General features: G+C 42.9%; 1 protein-coding gene and 1 pseudogene across 1 annotated transcript; both read left to right on the forward strand.

Moving 5' to 3' along the window:
* The first annotated feature begins 733 nt into the window (after positions 1-733).
* On the forward strand, positions 734-7,683 carry LOC129395372 (endogenous retrovirus group FC1 Env polyprotein). The gene is made up of 2 exons (XM_055106627.1): positions 734-1,748; positions 4,449-7,683. Exon 2 carries the CDS (start codon positions 5,197-5,199, stop codon positions 6,949-6,951), a length of 1,755 nt encoding a protein of 584 aa, XP_054962602.1. The 5' UTR covers positions 734-1,748; positions 4,449-5,196; the 3' UTR covers positions 6,952-7,683.
* Positions 7,684-18,525: 10,842 nt separating this feature from the next.
* Positions 18,526-23,941, forward strand: part of LOC100976178 (nck-associated protein 1-like) — a 47,421-nt pseudogene continuing 42,005 nt past the window's right edge.

Below are 23,941 nucleotides of genomic sequence, written 5' to 3' on the forward strand. Positions count from 1 at the left end.
AGGTTGGGGGATGCCCCTCCCTGACCTTGAATCTCCTGCCTCAGGACAATGGGAGGTGCCCAATCCAAAACCTCCCTGACCTTGAATCGCCCGCCTCAGGACAATGGGAGGTGCCCAATCCAAAATTGATCCTAAGACACCCCTGGGGTGTCTCCTAGCCAACTTTGAAGCTCTAGGCCTCAGTATGGACCTTAAGTGGAAGCGACTCATTTTCTTTTGCTTGGTCGCTTGGCCGCAATACAAATTGGACAACCAATCTCGATGGCCGCCCGAAGGAACTTTCGATTTCCAAATTTTACAGGACCTAGACAACCTTTGCAGAAGACAAGGCAAATGGTCAGAGGTCCCTTATGTACAAGCCTTTTGGGACCTACGCTCTCGTCCTGACCTATGTGCCAAGTGTTCCCTTGGACAGGTGTTACTGGCTAAGGCATCCCCCTCTAACAAAGAACCTGATTCCTCCCCTCTCTCCGAGCCTCCTGAAGCCCTTGCTTTACCACCATTGCCAGCCGCGCTCCCTCCTCCCTATCCAGGATCCTCTGGCCCCACCCCAACGGCTCCTCCGCTACCTCCTACACCACCTTCCTCTCCCGCTAACCCTCCCGCTTCTGCTCTGCCACCGCCTTCCCCTGTATCTGCGCACACTCGGTCGAAGACGGACCTCTTGTGTACGCTCCGTGAAGTTGCCGGTGCGGAAGGCGTGGTCAGGGTCCATGTTCCCTTTTCTCTTACTGACTTATCTAAAATAGAGAAGCGGCCTGGGTCCTTCTCTGCCAACCCAACCCTGTATATCAAACAATTTAGGTACCTATGCCAGGCTTATGACCTCACCTGGCATGACCTACATATTATCCTAACATCCACTCTGTCCCCAGAGGAGAGGGAGCGAGTCCAGGCGGTGGCTAGGCAACATGCCGACCAAATTCATTTAACTGACCCCGCCATGCCTGTCGGAACCCTAGCAGTACCGGCAGCCGAGCCGGACTGGGATTACCAAGCTGGTCAGACTGGCCGTCGACGCCGTGACCAAATGGTTCAGTGCCTTCTGGCAGGCATGCAGGCGGCTTCCAATAAGACGGTCAACTTTGACAAATTACGGGAGATTATTCAAGGGTCTGACGAGAACCCAGCAGTTTTCCTTAACCGCCTTACTGAGGCCCTCATCCAGTATACCCGCCTTGATCCCACCTCCCCGGCAGGGGCCACTGTCTTGGCTACTCATTTCATTTCCCAATCAGCGGGAGATATTTGGAAAAAACTAAAAAAGGCGGAGGAAGGCCCTCAAACCCCAATACAGGACCTAGTTAAAATGGCCTTCAGGGTCTATAATTCCAGGGAGGAGACGGCTGAGGCCCAAAGACAGGCAAGGCTAAAGCAGAAGGTACAGCTCCAGACCCAGGCCTTGGTAGCTGCCCCGCGGCTGGCCGGCTCCGGGAGCCAACCGAAAGGGGGTTCCGGCCACCGAGCACCACCTGGTGCCTGCTTCAAGTGTGGGAACGAAGGCCACTGGGCCTGACAATGCCCGTACCCGAAGGAACCGACCCGACCATGCCCTAACTGCCACCAGATGGGACATTGGAAGTCTGAGTGCCCCAGCGTCGGAGCGTCCACAGTGCCTCTACGCTGTGAAAACTCCGAGACGACCGGTGGCGCCTTCCAATTACTCAGCATGGATGACGACCGAAGAGGCCCAGACTCGGGAACCCCCCTCACTCTTGCCGAGCCCAGGGTAACGCTCCAGGTAGCGGGTAAGTCCATGTCTTTTCTTGTGCATATGGGGGCTACCTATTCTGTTTTGCCTTCCTTCAGTGGGCCCAGTTTCCCGTCCCTGGTCACGGTAGTGGGGATTGACGTACCCCTTCCACTCATCGTCAGACCCCCCCATTGTCTTGCCGGCTGGACGACACTCTCATCTCCCATTCCTTCCTCATTATCCCTTCCTGTCCCGTCCCGCTCTTCGGAAGGGACTTGCTGTCTAAGTTAGGGGCCTCCATTCGGTTGCGCCCCAGCCTCCCCTCCCGTGCAATCTCTTTGCTTCCTCTGCTGGCACTTAGCGATGACACCCCTTCGCCGATCCCATCGCTCCCTGTGCCCGTTGATCCAATAGTATGGGACATCTCAACCCCCTCCATCGTCCGACACCATGCCCCAATAATGATCAAACTCAAGGACCCTACCAAATTTCCCTCGCGGCCACAATTCCCCATCTCAGTTGAACACCGCCAAGGGTTAAAACCTATCATCACCAGGCTCTTGCAACAACACATCCTTATCCCGGTAAACTCCCGTTGCAACACGCCCATTCTGCCCATCCGTAAGGCCTCTGGCGTGTACCGTTTAGTGCAAGATCTTCGCATTATCAACGAGGCTGTCGTCCCCATTTTTCCTGTAGTGCCTAACCCGTACACTCTCCTATCCCGCATTCCTCCGACCACCACCCATTTCACGGTCCTTGACCTCAAAGATGCTTTCTTCACTATCCCCCTCCACCCTGACTGTTACTTCCTGTTTGCTTTCACCTGGGAAGACCCTGACACCCATGTCTCCTCGCAACTTGCCTGGACCGTTCTCCCGCAAGGCTTCCGAGACAGCCCTCACCTCTTTGGACAGGCTCTAGCTAAAGACCTCAGTACATGCACTTTGGCCGACAGCACCCTTCTCCTGTATGTTGATGACCTTCTCCTTTGCAGTCCTTCCCTGTCTGTCTCGCAGCAAGATACAGCCACAATCCTTAATTTCTTAGGAAAACAAGGGTATCGAGTTACCCCTCACAAAGTTCAGCTCTGCACCCCGACAGTCACATACCTAGGCATTTCTCTCACCGCCACCACCAAAAGCCTCACCACAGACCGAGTTAGCCTCATTAAAGACCTCCAACTTCCCCAGGACGCAGATAAGATCCTCTCCTTCGTAGGGCTAGTAGGGTTCTTCCGGCACTGGATCCCAAACTTCGGGGTCTTAGATAAGCCCCTGTACCAGGCGGCGAAAGAAACACCCACCAGCCCTCTGTCTGATCCCGCCCTAGTGGCCCGCCATTTCCGCCGGCTGCAGCAGTGCTTACTCACAGCTCCAGTTTTATCCCTGCTGAACCCCCTGCGGCCTTTTCACCTCTACACAGATGAACTGCAGGGAGTTGCTACCGGCCTACTAGGGCAACCGGTAGGACCCACCTATCAGGTGGTGGCTTACCTTTCCAGGCAGCTTGATCCCAGCACTCGGGGCTGGCAGCCCTGCCTGCGGGCCTTAGCAGCGGCGGCAGAGCTTACCAAAGAGGCCCTCAAACTTACTCTCAATCACCCACTCACAGTATACTCCCCCCACCGCTTGACAGATGTACTCTCTCACAAATGTCTGGCCCATCTGGCGCCCTCCAGAATACAGCTGTTTCATGTGCTCTTTGTCGAAAACCCAGATATCACCCTGACCGCCTCACCACCTCTTAACCCTGCTACACTTCTTCCCATAGAAGCCTCTGAGCCCTCTCCTGTCCTGTCGCATTCTTGTCCCGAACTCCTTACCTCTAACCCCAACTCCCGACTTGGCCTCTTCGATCGACCGCTTTCTAATCCTGACAGCACTCTGTTTGTCGATGGCAGCTCAGTCCTTACCCCTTGCGGTAGGCGACAGGCAGCTTACGCCGTAGTCACCCACGACAAAACAGTGGAGGCGGCAGCCCTACCCCTTGGGACCACTTCGCAGAAGGCTGAACTCCTTGCTCTTACCAGGGCTCTACTCCTCTCTCAGGGACAGCGGGTCAACATTTACACTGACTCCAAGTATGCGTATTCTCATTGCACACACGCATTCTGTTCTCTGGCAGGAGCGAGGTTTCCTTACTATGAAAGGGACTTCAATCGTCAACGGGCCTCTTATCCATAAACCCTTAAATGCCTTACAGGCGCCCCGAGAGGTGGCGATCATACACTGCAAAAGTCACCAGCACTCAAAAGACCCTGTTGCTCAAGGAAATAATCTAGCCGACTCTACTGCTAAGTCTCTTGCTCTTACTTCTGCCCCTGCCCCAGCTCCCGCAATGTTCCTGTCCGGTTCACGCACCCCTGCCTATTCTCCACAGGAGACCTTCCACCTCATTTCCAACTTAAAAGGAATGACCGACCAAGACGGTTGAATCTGGGTCGATAACCGGATTGCCCTCCCCGAATCCCAGGCTCAGGCTATTATTACCGATGTGCACAAGACCCTACTCATAGGCCCAAAACTCTTATATCAGTTCTTAGAACCAATTTTTCTATGCCCCGCCCTACAGTCCCTCATTCACCAGGTACACCAAGCCTGTGCTGTCTGTTCAACAGTCAACACACAAGGAGGACTTAGGCGCCCAGGGCCCCATCACCAGCTCCGCGGGCATCAGCCAGGAGAGGACTGGCAGCTAGATTTCACCCACATGCCGCGGCACAAGCATTACCGCTATCTTCTTACTCTTGTAGATACCTTCACAGGCTGGATTGAGGCCTTTCCCACTGCACGCGAGACAGGAGAAGTCGCAGTCTCTGCCCTGCTAGAACATATCATCCCTCGCTTTGGACTTCCCCGATCCCTGCAATCAGACAACGGCCCCGCGTTCGTCTCAAAAATCACTCAGCAAGTATCCGAGTCGCTCCGCGTCACATGGAAGCTCCATATCCCTTACCGCCCTCAATCCTCTGGTAAAGTAGAAAGGGCTAACAGCCTCCTCAAAGAACACCCTTACAAAACTTACTCTTGAAACAAAGCTGTCATGGGTCACCCTACTACCATTGGCCCTGACCCGCCTCCGGGCAGCTCCCAGGGGCCCCACAGGGCTCAGCCCCTTCGAACTTCTCTACGGACGCCCCTTCCTACTTCCTGGTCTTCCCCCCACTGTTTCGCCCCCTCCCCTCGCGTCCTATCTTCCTTATCTGACCCTCCTTCGCGACCTTCTCCGCAAGCACGCGGACGCCTGCCTCCCCGAACCTACCCCCTCCTCCCCGGACGCCCCTGTTGTGCTCTCTCCAGGTGATAGTGTCCTCCTTAAGGAACTACAGCCCAAGACCTTGACCCCGCGGTGGTCAGGCCCTTACACCGTGATCCTCACCACTCTGACGGCCACTAAGTTACTAGGTCTACCATCCTGGTATCATTTGTCACAGTTGAAGAAAGCACCGACTCAGCACGACTGGTCCTCAAAACTCACCCCAACCCGGCTTCGTATCACCCATGGCCAGACCTTCCCCACTATGCCTCCTACTCCTCCTGACCCTCCTACCCCCCATAGTGCCCAGTAACTCCCTCCTAACTGAACCCCCGTTCCGATGGAGGTTCTACCTGCATGAGACTTGGACCCAAGGCAACCGGCTCTCCACTGTCACACTGGCAACGGTGGACTGCCAACCTCACGGTTGTCAGGCCCAAGTAACTTTTAACTTCACTTCCTTTAAAAGCGTTCTGTGGGGCTGGTCCAATCCCACCATCTGCTTTGTCTATGATCAAACACACAGCAACTGCCGTGACTATTGGGTGGACACAAACGGAGGATGCCCCTATGCCTATTGTCGTATGCATGTGACCCAGCTCGATACCGCCAAGAAACTCCAACACACCTATCGCCTGACATCTGATGGAAGGACAACTTACTTCCTGACCATCCCAGACCCATGGGATTCTCGGTGGGTCAGTGGAGTCACTGGTCGACTGTACCGGTGGCCCACCGACTCCTACCCAGTTGGCAAACTCCGGATATTCCTGACTTATATACGAGTTATCCCCCAGGTTTTGTCTAATTTACAGGACCAAGCAGACAACATTAAGCATCAGGAAGAGGTCATCAATACTTTGGTGCAGTCCCATCCGAAGGCTGACATGGTCACCTACGATGACAAGGCTGAGGCAGGACCGTTTTCATGGATAACCCTAGTCCGCCATGGGGCTCGCCTTGTTAATATGGCAGGCCTAGTTAATCTCTCCCACTGTTTCCTTTGCACCGCCCTCGGCCAACCACCACTAGTAGCTGTACCCCTACCCCAGGCTTTTAACACCTCTGGTAACAACACTGCCCACCCTTCCGGCGTCTTCTCTGAGCAGGTCCCTCTTTTCCGAGACCCCCTCCAGCCCCAGTTCCCCTTCTGCTACACCACTCCTAACTCATCCTGGTGCAACCAGACCTATTCTGGCTCCCTATCTAACCTCTCTGCACCGGCAGGTGGCTACTTCTGGTGTAACTTCACCCTTACAAAACATCTTAATATTTCCTCTAACAATACCCTTTCTAGAAACTTATGCCTCCCCATCTCTCTGGTGCCTCGACTCACTCTGTACAGCGAGGCTGAACTCTCTTCCCTTGTCAACCCGCCTATGCGTCAGAAGCGGGCCGTTTTCCCACCGCTGGTAATAGGTGTCTCCTTGACCTCCTCACTTGTTGCCTCCGGGCTGGGCACAGATGCTATTGTACATTTCATAAGCTCTTCCCAAGATCTCTCTATTAAGCTCCAGATGGCCATCGAAGCCTCAGCCGAATCCTTAGCCTCTCTACAGAGACAGATTACGTCTGTGGCCAAGGTGGCCATGCAGAACCGGAGAGCCCTAGATCTCCTCACAGCCGACAAAGGCGGAACCTGCATGTTTCTCGGGGAAGAGTGCTGTTATTACATCAATGAATCAGGCTTAGTAGAAACCAGCCTCCTCACCCTTGATAAAATCCGGGACGGTCTCCATCGACCCTCCTCAACTCCCAACTATGGAGGAGGGTGGTGGCAATCCCCTTTAACCTCTTGGATTATCCCTTTCATAAGCCCCATCCTAATCATTTGCCTTTTACTTCTCATAGCCCCCTGTGTCCTCAAGTTCATCAAAAACTGCATCAGCGAAGTCTCCCGGGTGACGGTCAACCAAATGTTACTACACCCTTACTCCCGTCTTCCGACCTCCGAAGACCACTATGACGACGCCCTCACTCAGCAGGAAGCAGCCAGATGATTACGTCGCCCCTTTTTCTTACAGTATGAGGTCAGAATGTTAGGCAGGTCACCCAAGATGGCTGTTCCCCCAGGACCCAAGATGGCGGCACCAACCCCTTCTTCCCCGCCCCCCCACCGCTTGGAGTCTCCCACCAGATTTTCCCGCCCGACGGGCACTTTCCGATGACAGCAGCCCCGAGAAGTCGAAACCTATCCCAGAAAACCGAAACTTACTAAGCCCCTCCCCACACGCTCTATAAAAACCCTCTACTGCCCCAGTCGGGTGCGACTTCCCTGGCCCTCCTTGTTAGGACCAGTGAACCTCGCCCGAGAGCTCCATTAATAAAGCAGGTCGCCTCTGACCATTAGTCACCTAAATTCTGTGCGGCACTTCTCATTGGATACCTGTCTTCCCAAGCCCGACAAAAATGAATAAAACAAAATTTGTTTTCGAATGGTTTAGTTGCCAAGGCAACACTAGTTCCGGAAACTCGGAATGCCCCTTTGTATGATTATGTGCAAGTACATACCTCCGTTGAGCCTCAGTTTACTCATTTGTGATATGGAATAAAAGCACCTATTTTACAAGGTTGCTGAGAGGATTCGATAAGACCAAGTGCGTCAAAGTGGCTGGCACAATGCTCAGCATATTGATGAGTTCAGTAAACACCGAATCTACAACTGAATAATAGGTCAATAATCTGTATTTCACATGAGCATCAATAAACTAGAAGATTTGTATATTCTATTATTTAGATAGTGAGGGAAATCTGTTCTTCAAACATAAACAAGGTAGGTTCCAACATGGGGTATAGCGAGGCTACTCTTACTCTGTGTCTTGAGACTTTGTGGAATGTGAAGATTTGGAAGGGCGTGGCCAGACAAACTAAGATTAATCCAAGCACCTACTTCACCAGCAGACACCAGAGCCCACGACCTCCCTCATATGAGTGCAAAGACAGTAGTACAACAACACATGGTTTGCTCATTCCTTGTTAAAATGGAAAATGTCAACTAAAAATAATTTTCTTTAAATACTACCATTAACAAAACCCAAGAGTTTTGAGCAAACAGATGTTTAAAAAGAAACTTATTTTCTAAAGTGTAACTGGGACAATGTAACCAGCCAAATTGCTATATATTCAGTTGCCAAGACACTGATATTGGCAAGTTCTATATTGCTCTCTATTGGTAGATGGAAGAAACTCCAGATAATGAATGAAGAGCAAATGGCACTTCTGAACTAGAGCAGAGTGGTTTCCTTAGTCATTTAACAAATATTTATAGAGCATGTAAATATTTGGAATGCTCTGGTAGGCACTAATGGCAATGGGATTAGGACCCCTGCCCTCAAGGAATTTCACATGAGAAAGGTGAATTAAAGTAGATTAGCTGTCAAGAAACCTCAGTTCCATTTAATGTTCTGTTTAAGAGTGACTTGCATATGTCACACAACAACGCAGTGCCTTGGTTTCTCAATTTTTAAAATATGGAAAACTATATTGCTTTTCTTGAGGACTAAATACATGAAGAATTTGAAATTGTTTCAAGCTTTTGCTGGAAACAGCTTTTTTTGGAAAATACTGAGATTTTTTTTCCAGGCAATATTATAAGAAAATGCAGTATTTTCCTTTATCCTTGTTTCTTCCTTGAGAAGTCTTAGAAATTACCAACAACAGCAACAACAACAACAACAACAACAACAACAAATGCTCCAATTTTTAAATCGGTTAATCTTCATTTGAAGGGTTTTTTCTTCTCTTTATTTTTTCATTTTACAGTCTGTTCATCTTTAGCCCTCATGTGTATATTTAAATACATCATTGTGGAATTGCAAATGTGTAGTTTGTTTATTTCTCTTTGCTCCCAAATTGCTCCCCAATCCAGTTTATTTTTCAAAAGCAATTTAAAGGTGCATCTTTCAATGGGTTAATCTAGGCAATCTGTTTGTTGGTTCTGTTCTCTCAACTGTTGAGTAATAGTTATTGGATTCAAAAGGGAGAGAGTTGGCTTATTTCAAATAATATGGGCAAGATTCTCGTTTCACATGGTTGTGCCAGTGCACCTGACAACCCACCAGCAACACATTCCTTTCTCCATACTCTGGCATCTCTTGGCTACCCTCCACTGAGCCAGGTCCAACAGACTTCATTGATGACTCAGTGAAGAACATAAACATATATTTGGCTAAAAACAAGGGTGAAATTCATCTTTTAAAATTTTAAGTAAGGTCCAAATTGTAGTTTACAAAAATAAAAGTCTAATATTTTAGTTCATGTATTCATAATTCCATATGGTGGCCAACAGGTCCAACATACTGTGACTTCCACCTCCCTGACTGTCCTTAACTTGGATTACTCTCTTGCTTGCCCATTACGCTTAAGTCACGCTGTCTTTCTGTTTCTGGAACACACCAAGCTCATTTCCTCTCCAGGGCCTTTGCTCATTATACTTGTTCCCTTTTCCTGGAATGGTCTCCTTTTCTTCCTCAAATTACCCCCTATGCCCCATTATCAATTTAACACCTACTTATCCTACAGCTCTTAGCCCAAACGTCATTTTCTCTGGAAGGACTTTCCTGACTTTCCAGATCAAGTTCTCCTCTTACATTTTTATGAACTGGAAGAAAGCCAGTGTAGCTTCAGCATATGAAACAAGAGTGGCAGTGGTGCAAATACCTGAGACTGGGTGATTTATAAAGAAAAGAGGCTTAATTGACTCACAGTTCAGCATGGCTGGGGAGGCATCAGGAAGCTTACAATCATGGTGGAAGGCACCTCTTCAGGGGGTGGCAGGAGAGAGAATGAGAATTAAGTGAAGGGGGAAACCTTTTATAAAACCATCAGATCTCATGACAACTCACTCACTATCATGAGAACTCACTCAGTATCATGAGAACAGTTTGGGGGGAACTGCCTCCTTGATTCAATTATCTCCACCCGGTCCTGCACTTGACACGTGGGGATTATTACAGTTAAAGGTGAAAATGGGTCGGGACACAGAGACAAACCATATCAGAGAGATAGGCAGGAGACAGACCAAGCAGGGCCTTGTAGAACTAGGTGACACTTTAGTTAGTAATAGTGTAGGAACAGTGGAAAGCCATTCAAGAGAGTGATCAGATTTGTGTTTTGAAAAGGTCACTGTGTCTACTCTATGGAGAATCTGCTTAAATATGGGAAATGGGGGGTACAAAAGGAAACCAGTTAGGAGGCCACTTGCGGTAGTCTAGGGAGGAGAAAATGGAGACTTGGACCAGGGTGGTGACCATGGAGGTAGGGTGAAGTTAGTAAATGCCAGACATATTCACAAAGTAAATTAATAAATCTTAATGGATTAGATTTGGAGAGTGAAGGAGAAGGTGGTGTCCAAGATGATGCCCTGTCCTGGGTTGGGCAGTTAGATGGATGGTAGAAGAGTAGCTCTTAAAGGTATGTGACCGTGTGTGGTGGGGGTAGGGTGGGAAGTTGGAGAGGACAGTGGTAATGCTGTGGGCTGGCTCTAGATTTTAGTTTTAAACTAAAGTTTGTAAAGTGCTTAGTAGAATGCTTTATTATACTATTACAGCGTCATAATAATTATAGCTTATACTTACTGAACATGTACTTGTGCCAGGCACTGTTTTACATGCTGCACATATATTAAGTCACTTAGACATCAATAAATGATAATGTTTATGATTCCATAATTATCATTATCATTATTGCAATATATAGTGCCTGTCTTTCTGGACAGAGTTAGTTAACACAAGCAATTTCTTTCTAGCCAATTCTCCTTTTTATAGACTTCATGCAGGCAACTACCACAGAGTATAGGCACATTCTTCAGATAAGTTAACAATGCAATTGATGAGATTATACCTTTATTTAGATCTTTTCTAACCCTGAGGGACTGGGCATTTCCCAGGTGTGTAACTCATCTAAAAGTCTGTACTCAGAGTGGGCTATTTTAGTCTGACTGTTGGTTTCTATTATCTTCATTCTTACAAAGTGATTATATCTGACATTACCCTGAAATAATTTTTTGTGGCTATTTACTAAAGCCACATATGTACTGACTAGAGTATTCTTGCCCAATCTAGGACAAAGAGCTTGATGGGGTTAAAAATTAAATCTCAACTTTTTGGAAAATCCACTCAACTGAGACCAAACTGGCAGTATTTTTATTTTCTTTTATTTTTTTAAATTCAGTTTTATAAACTGAAGGCAGAAAGCCTCTTAGAGCTGTCCTCTGACCTACATGCTGAGAAGTCAGGGGCATCAAAATGCTTATGTATAGCTCATTTGGGGGGAACTTGCAAACTAGCTGGACTAGTTTATTCTGATGAAATTATCAAGGTCTGAGAAGTTTACACAGATATTCTGGAAATTGATTCAAATTGGCAGGTTACATGTTGATATCGCTTTAAATCATTAGCACTGCCTTTGCTTTATTTGGGAATAGATCTGTATTTGTCTGTTAAGAAACGAATTAAAAAAGAGACAATGTTATTTTTATTGTGCAAGATAACATCGTCATCAGCTATTCATTGCACTGAACAAGCAACAGTGTGTCTTCCTCTTTCACCTCGATTTTAGGTGGAAACACTTAGGCAAACAAACAAACAAACAAAAAGTGGCATTAGAGATGGTCTTCCAATTTTCTTGGAGACATTAAACATGGAAGCATAAATTACCATAAAGGCTTGTGACCACTTCATTTGGTTTCAAAATCTATCGATGTGATCCCAGAACTTTAAATGTTGTCAAGGGTAAGGAAACAGAAAAGTAGGCATGACTAAAATAACTAACACACTGAAGTGATAAGTGAGATTTGAGATGCAGTACAGTCCATGGAGTTCAGCTCAGTCTCACTAGGCACATTCACCCCCCATTTATAAAACAATCAGGAAAAACCTCCTGTAAATGAGGGACTGCCAAAGAAGACACTTGTTGGGATTTCTATGCAAGGAAAGCTCCTCGATTCACAGAGGAGAAGATGATACAGGAGGCTGAGTAACTATAGCTGCCAAAAAACAGGATAAATAGCAAGTCACAATTGGACTCTTTGCAACATACAGCAAAAGGAAAAGCTGCCTTATTCTCTTCCTGATGGCAGTGGCACCTTGGAGCTATTCACTCCACCAGGGGAGAAAGCTGACGGAGCCCAAGAGGCAGCCTGTGCCCTTGCTCTTAAGTTGATTTGCCCAGCCAGGCAAATGCACGTGGGAGGTTTGACTTTGTCGTTCACACTGGTCCAGATGGTGCTGTCCAAAACCAGAATCTCTGGGCCATTGGAGCAGCATGAAGAAGCTTTCAGCTCCCCCTGAATCAAATTCTGGCTCTTGCAGCAGGCAAGTCATGGAAGAGTGCCAAACTTTCCAGCCAAAAAGCTCCTGAATTCTCTTTCTTTCTTACTTTCATCCAAGTCTTCCTTTGAAATATTAGAGTTGTAAAATGTGAGTTTTAAAAAAGAAGCTTCTTTTCATTTTAAAGACTATTTCTGATGCCTTGAATCATGACATCACCAGAAATTAAGTCTTAAAATAAAGGAAGCTCTTAATTTACATTTTCCTTCAAACTGCAGTTGATTTAGAAATAAATGCCTGTGCTGGAAATGCAGAGTACAGCTTGTAAATGATTTTTTTAACTGATAAGCTCATCATAATTTTATATGGCTTGCCAACTGGTACTAGCTGAGCCCTGTCACTGGAACAGGGTTTACAAGTGACCCTTTCATACCATACACTAAGGGTTTTAATTCACAACTTGCAGAACTGCCTTCGCCTCCCTTTTGATCCTGTGTACTTTGTATTATGTCTGGATGATCATCTCTACCAGACAATAAGCTCCTTTGAGGGCAGGGGCTGTGCCTTAGTCATTTTTGTATCTCTCTACTCTCCCTCCTCCCAACCCAGCCTAGTGCTTTGCAGAGTAAATACTTTAAAATGTTTGCCAAATATAGGCAACATTTTATTCTAGTCACTTATTTCACCCTGTACGGCAACTTGATGTTTTTTATTTTTTAATCTCGCATCACAAGCTAAGAGAGTTAGGTGGTTTTCTGTAGTGCAGCCCAAAGCGATATCTCAGAAACAGAGTCCTGTAAATCAGATAGAGAAGGGATAGAAAAAGTGCTATCAGGTGGTTCAGGCTGGTGCCTAATTTTCATTAAGTTCATTGCCACATTCTCTTGACAACTTTAAGGTCTGGGCTTCTGAGGAAAGACCCATTTTCTTGTTTGGGAAGAGAAATTATCACTACTATTATTTAACTTGTCAAAATTAAGTAAAATATTTCTCACTTTTGTGAACATCACCATTATGCAGAGAACCTCCATGAGCCATACAGGCTTTTCTTTAGCCCAGATTCAGGTGTCACCTCTTTGAAGAAGCCTTCTGTGATTGTTCTGGCCTGTGTTTATTTGTCTCTTCTGTAACCATTTATAGCACTGTACAGCATACTTTGGCATTTAATAGACTACCAATATTGCAAGCTCTTGAGGGCAGAGCTGTCTACTTTTTTCATTCCCTCAACATCTCCTAACATGGGGATAGATTCTATAGTAGCCAATACTTCACGCATACGACTCTGGAATCTATTATTCTCAGCCTACCATCTCTATCATGCACTAGTCCTCCTGATAGTTCCATTTGGATGACCTCACATTATTTCCAATCCAACATACTTACAATTAACTCATACATTTCCTTAAAACTAGCTTCTCAATTCCTTAGTTTCTTTGAGCCACCTAGGCCTTAAACATCACTGTAACCTTTGACTCTCCCCCTCTTCCTTTTTCTTCACATCTAATCATATCTCTAGAATGCTTGCCTCTCAATTTTTTTCTTCCCATTTCTACCTGCTGCCAACTCCCTAATCCATCCTTTATCATCTCACACTTAGACTACTGCAGTGATCTAATCTTAAGTCTCAACTTTACACCCTGAAATCACCTCTTCGCCACTAGATTTATTTTCCTAAAACTCTGCAAGAATATATTTTTCTTGCTCAGAATTTTGCTTGTAATTGTTCCTCAAGTGGCTTGTCACTACCTTCAAAGTTGAAGGCCAAACTCCTTGGCTTGGCTTCAAGGATATTCTACATATAGCCTGAAACAAACAACTTTTCTTTTTTTTCTTTTCTTCCTGTGTCTTTCTCCTTCCTTCCTTCCTTCCTTCCTTCCTTCCTTCCTTTCTCTCTCTCTCTTTCTTTCTTTTCCTTTTTTTTTTTTTTAACCACAAAGTCTCACTTTGTTGCCCAGGCTGGAATGCAATGGCGTGATCCCAGCCCACTGCAACTTCCACCTCCCAGAGCTCAAGGGATCTTCCCGCCTCAGCCTCCTGAGTAGCTGGGACCCCAGGCGCACGCCACCATGCCCAGCTAATTTTCGTGTTTTTTGGTAGAGACAGGATTTCACCACGATGGCTAGGCTGGTCTCGAACTCCTGACCTCAGGTGATCCACCTGCCTTGTCCTCCCAAAGTGCTGGGATTACAGGTGTGAGCCACCGCGCCCAGCCCAATATTTCTAAATATATCTCATGATTCCCTGGTAAGAACCAAATGAATCTAATTAATGTTCTAAAATATGCTCTGCATATTCCCTTGATTATACTTTTGTTTCTGTTGTTTATTCTGTTAGGAATGTTATTCATCTTCCTCTGCCAATATAATTATCTGTTCTTTTAGATGCAACTCCAGAGTTAAACACAATCCTTGGCACAATAATGATCTACTGAATGAATGTGTAGACTCAAGTCCCACTTCATCTAGAAATCATTCCTACTCACTTGAGCCCATAATGATTTTTTTTTCCTTTTAGGGTTTATGTTACATGATTATCTCCACTAATAATTTGGCACTTGGCAAATTTCCCTCCTATTGTTTAATTTGAATATGTCTTTCTAGCCAACTGTATACTAAACTCCTTTTGGTTAAGTATTCTATCTTTTACATTTTATACCTCTCACTTAGCCAGTTGCAGAATCTCATGTGTAGTCAGCTGACAATATACATGTTCTCTTAGTCTGTTTGGTGTTGCTAAAAAGGAATACCTGAGGCTGGGTCATTTATAAAGAAAAGTAGCTTATTTAGCTCATGTTTCTGCTGGCTAGAAAGTTCAAGATTTGGCATCAGGTGAGAGCCTTAGGCTTCTCCCACTCATGAAGAAAGGGGAAGGGATCCAGCATGTGCAGAGATCAAATGGCAAAAGAAGAAACAAGAGAGAGGGGCTAGGCTCTGTTTAACAACCAGGTTTTCTGGGAAGGAATAGAGTGGGAACTAACTCATTGCTCCCTGCCCTCACAAACAGGGAGAGCATTAATCTATTCATGATCTAACCCCATGACCCACATATCTCCCACTAGGCCCCACCTCCAACATTGGGGATCAAATTTCAATATGAGATTTGGAGAGGACAAACATCCAAGCTATAGCACCTGTGTAGATTACTCACAGGTGCTCAACAAATTGTTGTTGTCAAATCAAATATGGAAGTAGGGATAGTAATACTGACTGAAACTTTTTAGTCTTCTTGTCTCCTGTTAATTGATTTACTCCTCTCCTTCAGAGCCTTTATATTTTTAAAGTCAAAATTGATAGTATTTAACAATGTTTTGCTGCAGCCTTTAATTTTCCCAGGCTTTTAAGGTAATAGACTTCTGAGATGATATTATATGAATATCTTTAGATTATATATGATGAAATACAGCAAAAGTTAAACTTACACTACTGGAAGAAACAACAACAACAGCAACAACAACACTAATGGACTACAGCATAGTTGACCTTGTACTTCAGTGACCTTTGATGACTAAACAATGTATCAGTTTGATCATTTACAAATCGTCAAGACGGTAAAAATGAAGCAAATCAACCCTACCAATCTTATCTGCCATGCAAATTGTAAAACAGCAGAACATGTCCAATCTTTGTAATTATGTATCTGAATAAAAAGTGAAACTATAGTTAATGCCTAAAATGCTTTGTGTAGATTTTGGATACATCAAGAGGGATGGCAACTCCCCTGCTCATATATAGCTAAGGACACACAGCTTCAAGGTATCCATTTAATCTTCACTTTGAAAATAGATGTTATTAATTTCAATGAGTACATATGCCCTGTAAACAATTAGAAATATCAGTAAGACTAAGTATGATTCATTATTAAGGGAGAGTCTAGTGAGGAAAGGGAAAGTAAGACAATGTATTGCAAACTTTTTAGAATAGGTGATCCTTAATACTCATTTCCTGTTATTTTTATAAATATCTAAGAAACATTTCAGCTGATGCAAAGAACAGTAATAAAGGTACAATGTGGCAAAGTTTAAGGACTCAAATGTGCGCCCATCATATGAAATTCTAGAATTCTTAGTTTATAATTTAAATAGGTGCGTATGTGTGTGAATATGTGAGTGTGTCTGTGTGTGTGTAATTTGTTTTCATGCTTACAAGAAAAAGAGAGAAAGAAAAGGTAAAACAGCAAAAAGATCTTAGTCATTGTGCATTTGGTTGTAAATAATATAAATCCACTAAAATTAGTATAAATAAAAAAGTGGAATTTGTTGTAAGAAACAGAGAATCTCAAGGAAACCGGATTGAAAGAGTAGTTTGGTCTTCATGAGAAACTGGAAACAATGGCTGGAAAGCTGTCAAGAAACTGGGCAACTTCTCTCTCTTTTACCCCTCTCTCTCCAGATTGACTTTCATGATATCAGCAAATACAAAAACCTAGACTTCTTTACAGCCTCTGAATTTCTATGTTCTCAGTTCAACTGAACAGCAGAGGCTGAGTCACAATCTCTGCATTACAAGTCCAAATTCCTAAGAGAAGGATCTGATTGGTACACTTTGAAGTAAATGTTTACCTTAACCTGATCAGCTATGGTTTAGGGGAGGGCCCAAAAGAAAAATCAGCACAGCTTAGGTCAAATGTTACCACATGTCCAATCATCTTTGGCTCAGAGGCAGAGATGGTATCATATAAATGGTACATACACAGCACCTGAAGTTCATCCCTGTTGAAGGATTGTGGGAAATGGAGTCATGGGATTGGGAGACACCCTAAAAAAATGAATATAATGGCCAGTGACAGGGGATAGTAAAGAGGGAGGAGAGATAGAAAAGAAGGAAGAGGGAGACATTTAACCATCTTACTGTTATATAGTCATTCATTTTTGATATATTTAATACACAATCCAGGGCAATTGCTATTTCTTATTGTTTTATTATTTATTGTTACTATTCTGCTTACATTATCTGATAAACTTTTTAAAACCTCATACGCTAATAATTTATGCATAATTATAATTCACTGGCAGTTTATTTTACACGTAATCTAATTTTCCATTCTAAATAAAACATCTAAATGAAAACTTAAATAGGTGTTTTATATACTCATTAACACAGTATGTAAAAATCAAGATGGTGCCTAGAATCCTGTATGCAGTGCCCTACTTTGGTGAGGCAGAGTTTATCAATTAACATGCAGTTTCCTTACATTAAAAAAGAAATGTTCATATCTATTAGCTGGAATTAAAAAGGCATATTTGTAAGATAAAATAGTTTTGCATATAGTTCTGTAGCATCTATATTTTACTATGCTTGTATTTGAAAGTGCTAACTTTTCCTTCAGATTCATTAGAAGTGTATTTTAAATTAACTGAATTGTTGCATCTTTTTTTTTTTTAAATAATATCCTCTATGAATTTTGTCACTAGGTGTTGAATTTTACTAGCTCCGTCAGTCTTACGGAACAGTTAAACTATCTGGCCTAATGGGTTAGGTGGCTGTGACCTGTGGTGACAGAGGGGCTGTGAGGCTGGCAAAAGCTAGATTGGTAGGAGTTAATAGAACAAATAATTTTTAAAAATTAGGGAAAATAGCTTTACATTATAAAATACATTCAAATGTAAATATGTATTGAGAAGAGGGCAGATATGCAAATGAGACTTTTTGGCAGAGTGTGGGGGTGAGGATGAAGTGGTTGCACTGAGGCACTCCGCTTTATTCATCTTAACCAGGTTAGTGATGTGGAAAAAGTCCTGGGCTAGAAGTTAAGGGATCCGGGTTCTAGCTCATAATGCAGTGTTTACGGGCTGTGTGACTTTGGGCAACTTACTTGTATTCCTTGAGCCCCAGTTTCCTCACTGACAAAATGAGATGGTTGGACAAAAGGGTCTCTAAGGTGCCTTTCAGCAATTTGATCCTATGACCTAACATGATTCATAGAAGTGTGATTCTCAATTCTGCTAATCCATGCAATTTCTTCCTGTCAAGGGTTAGTATCAACAATTGATGTGACTCATGATACCTATAAAAAGACTGTTTAGCTTGTATGTCTCCTTTCTTTTCCCTGAGGTTGCATATTATGTTCATGCTGCCCTGGTTTCGCCTTGGTGATGAGAAAGGAATTCCATTTTCAGGAAGAAGCTGAGGGAGGCTGGGTGCCTTCTGATGAATGGGAAGCCATGGAAAGGGCAGCAGCCTGGAAAACATTCAGTTCCACCATTTTCTTTTCTGGCAAGCTGCATTATCCCAGTCCCTGGTGTTAAATCAGGGACTGGCATAATACAAGTTTGACAATTGAGCAGGAAAGAAATGCAAACTAAAGGCGATGGGGTTATCAGACAGTTCCCTCTTCACTCCATCTCAGGCAAGCTTCAGCATCGAAGAAAAGGTTGAAAGCGTGTGGCAATTTATAACTTGGAGATAGAAGAATTCATTTTCTAATAGGGAAGCTAAATTATATGTAAAAAAGAAACTTTTATTAAAGCAGTTCCATCAGAGTGACTCTGATTAAGAAGTAGAGCAATTTTCATCATGTAAATTATGTTTTTAAATTAGATTTAAATAACATAGTAATACTTTTATTCATGTTATCCACCATTTAAAAGAAATAAATAATTTGGTCAACTCCCTGCATTTTCACGAAGCAAAATTCCATTACAATTCTTGAGTAATTGAAACTGTGGTGATTTGTAGAACCATCCAATTACAGGAATTCAGTGCAATTATTTTTCTAATAAAGTTTTCACTTACATGTGTCTGTCATTTCCTGTGAGTGTGCGAATGCTTTAAAAATCTTTTTCAGATGAGCCCTGGATATTATTGTACCTGTAGAGAGATATTTATTCATACTGTCAGATAAATGTAGAGCCCATAAAGGAAGGCATGATTATAAATTTTAGTATGTCTACTTGTCTTTGTTTTTCTGCCAGCATCAATAAACAATTGTGAATGTTTTTCAGTAACCTATTGACCATAGCACATTGAGTGGAAGTCTGGAATTTTAAAAATAATTAAATTGAAATGTTAATGCCGACATATTCTATTTAGACAGTAATGCTGTAGTAAAGATTAGATTAAACTGGGCCAGCGCCTCTTAGCATTCTAATAATTATGTCCTTCCCTGTTTTCACAGAATGAAAGTTGAGGTAATTCAGGCCAATGTGATTGTCAGGCTTTGCCCTCTATTCACCCTTAACTGTAGTTTTAGGATTGGAGAAAAGTATAAGAGCATCAGAAAAATTTAATATGCAATTAATTATTTAACTGATCCTTCTACAGACATTTGCTCAGTGAGCCCACATATGTCCCAGATACTGCGCTAGGCCATGGAGATACTGAGATTAATTGACCTCATGTCAACTCTCAAGGAGGTCACAAATCCGGAAGTCTCTGCACAATACAGAATAGTAAAGTTGCAGACTAGCAGTGAAGTGGGTAAAGGAGGGCAGGGGGATAGGAGAAACTTGCGACATTTCCCACCTCAGCAAAGTCAGTTTGGTGACTGGGGTCCACAATCAATAAATGTTATTTTGGAAAAATGGCTTCTTTCTTCTAGAGTCTCTTGCTCCCTTTAACTATAAGGGGTTAATTTCCTCATCTCTCAGGAGTGAGAGGTGGACAAAAAGTAGAGCGTGACTCGGAAGGAGAAAGAGAGAGAGAAATCAACTTATTTAAGACCAAAACCATGCTTTTAAACTACGGACCCCTGTGTAGAGTTATTGTAAGTCTAATATTGCTCTACTGTATATCTAAAGGTTTGGATCACTTTTAGTTTAATGACAAAGTCTATGTTTTAAAAGGTCAGCCAATGAATTAAACATGTGTGTGGTAGATTTTTGCATTGCTCTACCATTTCAAAGATACAATCCAGTGGAGAAGGCAATGTGCTTGATGTACAATGAAATCAGGTTTTGTCGACAATTTGTACAGCTTAAAAGGAGAGAAAAGTGAGCTGTTTTCTAGGTGTAAAGGTAAGCTGCAGTTACACAATTAAAAAATAGTTGTCTTCAAAGTAAAATACACACTTAACTAAGGCAAAATTATGGATACCAGTGCATGGGTGAAACAAACAGAAACACACTGATCTATATATTAAATGCAACTCTTTGAACTGAATCCCATTGTGCAGGTAGAGGGTTGTGTGTGAGGAAGATTGGTTTCTGTTGAGTGTGTTCTGAAGTGGACAAGGAGAGGAGTCTTGACATCAACAGGCCAAAGAAACCAGATTTATGAGAAACACTGGGTTGTAAAGGTCTGGCCAAGAAATGATTGTCAGTGAATCATCTGCTGATGACCAAGAAAATCAGGAGAGTTCATTTGAACAATATCAGGTGGCTTGAAAATACGGCATAATGTCAGAATAGCTTCAGATATTATATACTACTAAGGAAGGGATTTCAGTGAGGTTCCACATAGCCTGGTTAAAAAAACCCTTTTACTTTAACATCCTTATCAATGATCAAGGGACATTCATTACATTTATAGCTGACAGTGAATTAAGTTTTATTTATTACAAACACCACAGAGAACAAAGAATTGCCAGGTTAGAAACATGGTAGAAAGACAAAAAGCATGGCCTCACCTGGGTAGGTTTAGAATAAATACCATGGATGGAAATAGAATGCTTGTAGACACTGAGTGGTAAACAATGAAATATAAGTCATATCTTCCTCTATCTGGCCCCTGCCAATTCCTTTTCTGAACAGCAGCAGCAGCAGCAGCAGCAGTAACAACAACCACAACAGCAGCAAAAACAATCCCAGCAATAAAAAATATTTAAGGATGGTTTCCTCAAATATGCAGAAAGGCAGCATTAAAGTGTAAGAAAAATAAAGTCCAAGTAGTAAACCCACAATGTAGGAGTATTTGAGAGTGTCTGTACAAAAGGCACTGCTCCCAAAACAGTGCTTGGATCAGAGGGCCGGTCTACGATACAAAATATGTGAAATCAGGGAGGCTTTTCCTTAGCATTTCCAAGAACTGTTTTAGAGAAGATTAACAAAGGGGATTGTCTGGATCTGCATTGCTGTTTTACAAGAGATTAGAGAGTGAATTCAACTAGCAAGAGTGGCCCATTCTCCGAAATAGGCCTTACCAATAAAGGAATTATCAATCATTTTCACCTCATTCGTGCCAGAGTCACAGCAGTGAAAAAATTTCCCCTCATAAAATCTCAAGCCTTTCACAAACATGCTATTTTAATTACCACAATCTAAATTTTCATCCGTGTCCTCAGAGAGTTAACATTCCAATATGGGAACTTTAAGGAGGAAAACACTTCAGCTGTATTTTGAAGTACATGGAGAGTAGTAGATAAATAGCTTACAATGGCCAATTCTTCGTGCAGGAGGGTGTGGGCAGCTTAAAAATGGAGCTGGCAGAACAAATTGGTACTCTCTTTTGGAGGTAAAGTGCTCATATGTTTAAGGTAATTTACCTCTTCCAAGAAGACCATTTTGCTCTCTGAAGGAATAATTTAGTTCAAAAGGGTACAAATTCAGCATCATTAAGGCTTTGAGGAGCTACATTTTCTATTATAAGCAAATCCTGGAGAAGCTAATTTGCCTGAATTAGATGATCACTTTGAATCCAGGAGGGAGTATATTTTACTTACCTTACTCATAGTCATCAATTTTCTTTCGATTGCCCAGGTGTGCATGAACATGTGTTATGTATTATACACAAGCTTAATAAAATAAGACCCAATCCCTTTTTCTAAGTAGCATATGTTCAGCTGTATCTTAGCACATGTCCCAGTCACTGGTAAACGTGGATATACAGAATATGATTCTTCATTAAAAGGAGTTTATGAAGTTTTAATTTTTGACAGGAAGGCGCCTAGGGTAGACAATAGAACAGAGCTGGCCTAACTTTCATGGATGTGGTAAGGACTGACTTTTAACAGCTATGAAAGTACTTTCAATATTAAGCCTTATGGAACCACTAATTACATTTATTATTTAAAAGGCATAATGGGAAGAAATAAAACCAAGAAAATTTTAGGGAAAATATCTAGAATTAGTGCCTAATAAGCAGCTTTTTTGATGGCTAAAGAGTAGGTGAAGGTTACTGGTAGAAAATCTATTACTGCAGTGACTTAAAATGGGAATACAGGAAATGTGCTGGAGCAAAGTGAAAATCATTAGGGTGCTGCAATTTAAACATTAGGTAGTGACCATCTGGCCACCCTTTTGGCCCCTTGGTTCATAACCTGTCAATAAATCTCACATTAATCGACACTTATTGTGCTTTGCCTATAGAACGATCGAAGCAGCTGTGTTATTCTTTTCACAGCCCTTCTTACTTAAAGTGTATCACTGCACTTCAGCTGCAAATGGAAGGAACACTGTTTTGTTTGCTTATGACCCAAGTCACTTGTCAAACCTATTGTAGACTTCCATACATTGGAGATCTGTAAGAAAGGTGCTGTAAGGATTGAGATGCAAATCAAAGAGTAGCTTATTTCAAACCAAAGAAATTATGGTTTTATTATATAGCAATGCATTATACCTATGACATTTTCTACCCGAAGTAAAAGAACTGACCTCAAAGGATAACCACCAACAGCCAAACACCTGAGTACTACCACAACAAAACCGTATCTAGCTATATTTTAATTTGGCTTCATTTACTTCATGCAATATCTTATATGCATTCAGGAAATTAGATGAAGAGAAAAATCTGTTTGATGCCTGACTTTTTAAAAATCATTTCACTCTGTGGGGTTGTATACAACAGGCAACAATTATTTTGGTAACCTAATCACAAATGTTCATTTTTTTTAATGTTAGTCTTTATAAGGTAACTTTAAGAATCTTTAAATATTGTCTTTAAGCACTGTTAGAAATCTACTTGCCAATCACAGAACACGTTTGTTGTCTGAAAACAGGGAATTAGCTTCGTCAAAATACATCAAACCTAATTTTGGTACTTCTTTTGTGGAGAAGTCCAAGGGTCTATGACCCAGCAATGTTGGCATAGAAAGATACTTTATTTGTGTAGCTGACTTCTTGGCAGTTCTAATAAAACCTGAGTTTAAAATGCAGTTAATTCTTGTTATTTGTGGTAGTTATGTTTTATAAAGTACTGAACCATTGCTTTTAGAAGAAACGTAAGGTTAGGTTCCTATAAGCTTCTGGTCACATTTTTGTTAACTAATCAATATGTAACTTTGTTTTATGTGTGTTTCTGTTTAGTACATTCTATTTAACAGATTCTGGCTGGGCGTGGTGGCTCATGCCTGCAATCTCAGCACTTTGGGAGGCCGAGGTGGGTGGATGTCCTGAGGTTGGGAGTTCAAGACCAACCTGGCTAACATGCTGAAACCCTGTCTCTATTAAAAATACAAAATTAGCTGGGCATGGTGGCACGCGCCTGTAATCCCAGCTACTCAGGAGGCTGAGGCAGGAGAATCGCTTGAACCCAGGAGGCAGAGGTTGCAGTGAGCTGAGATTGTGCCATTGCACTCCAGGCTGGGTGACAGAGTGAGAGTCCATCTCCAAAACAAAACAAAACAAAACAAAACAAAAAACAAAAAAGAAACCATATTCTGTTGTTTCATTAACCTTGGACTCATGGCCCACAGCACTACTATTTATGCCTGAATGATGCTTGTTAACATGTTGTCTTTTTTTTTTTTTGTAAAAAAACATCACACACAGACTTCTTGTGCTTAGGAACACTTGATGGTACTTCAGCACTACGCTTGGGGGCCGTTTTAAACTGTTAAAATCATCCCCCCA

This window comes from Pan paniscus, chromosome X (genome assembly GCF_029289425.2).
Source record: "Pan paniscus chromosome X, NHGRI_mPanPan1-v2.0_pri, whole genome shotgun sequence".
NCBI classification, from domain to species: domain Eukaryota; kingdom Metazoa; phylum Chordata; class Mammalia; order Primates; family Hominidae; genus Pan; species Pan paniscus.

Excerpts from the sequence above, each read along its gene's own strand:
- LOC129395372 (XM_055106627.1), top strand. The coding sequence starts at position 5,197 with ATGGCCAGACCTTCCCCACTATGCCTCCTACTCCTCCTGACCCTCCTA.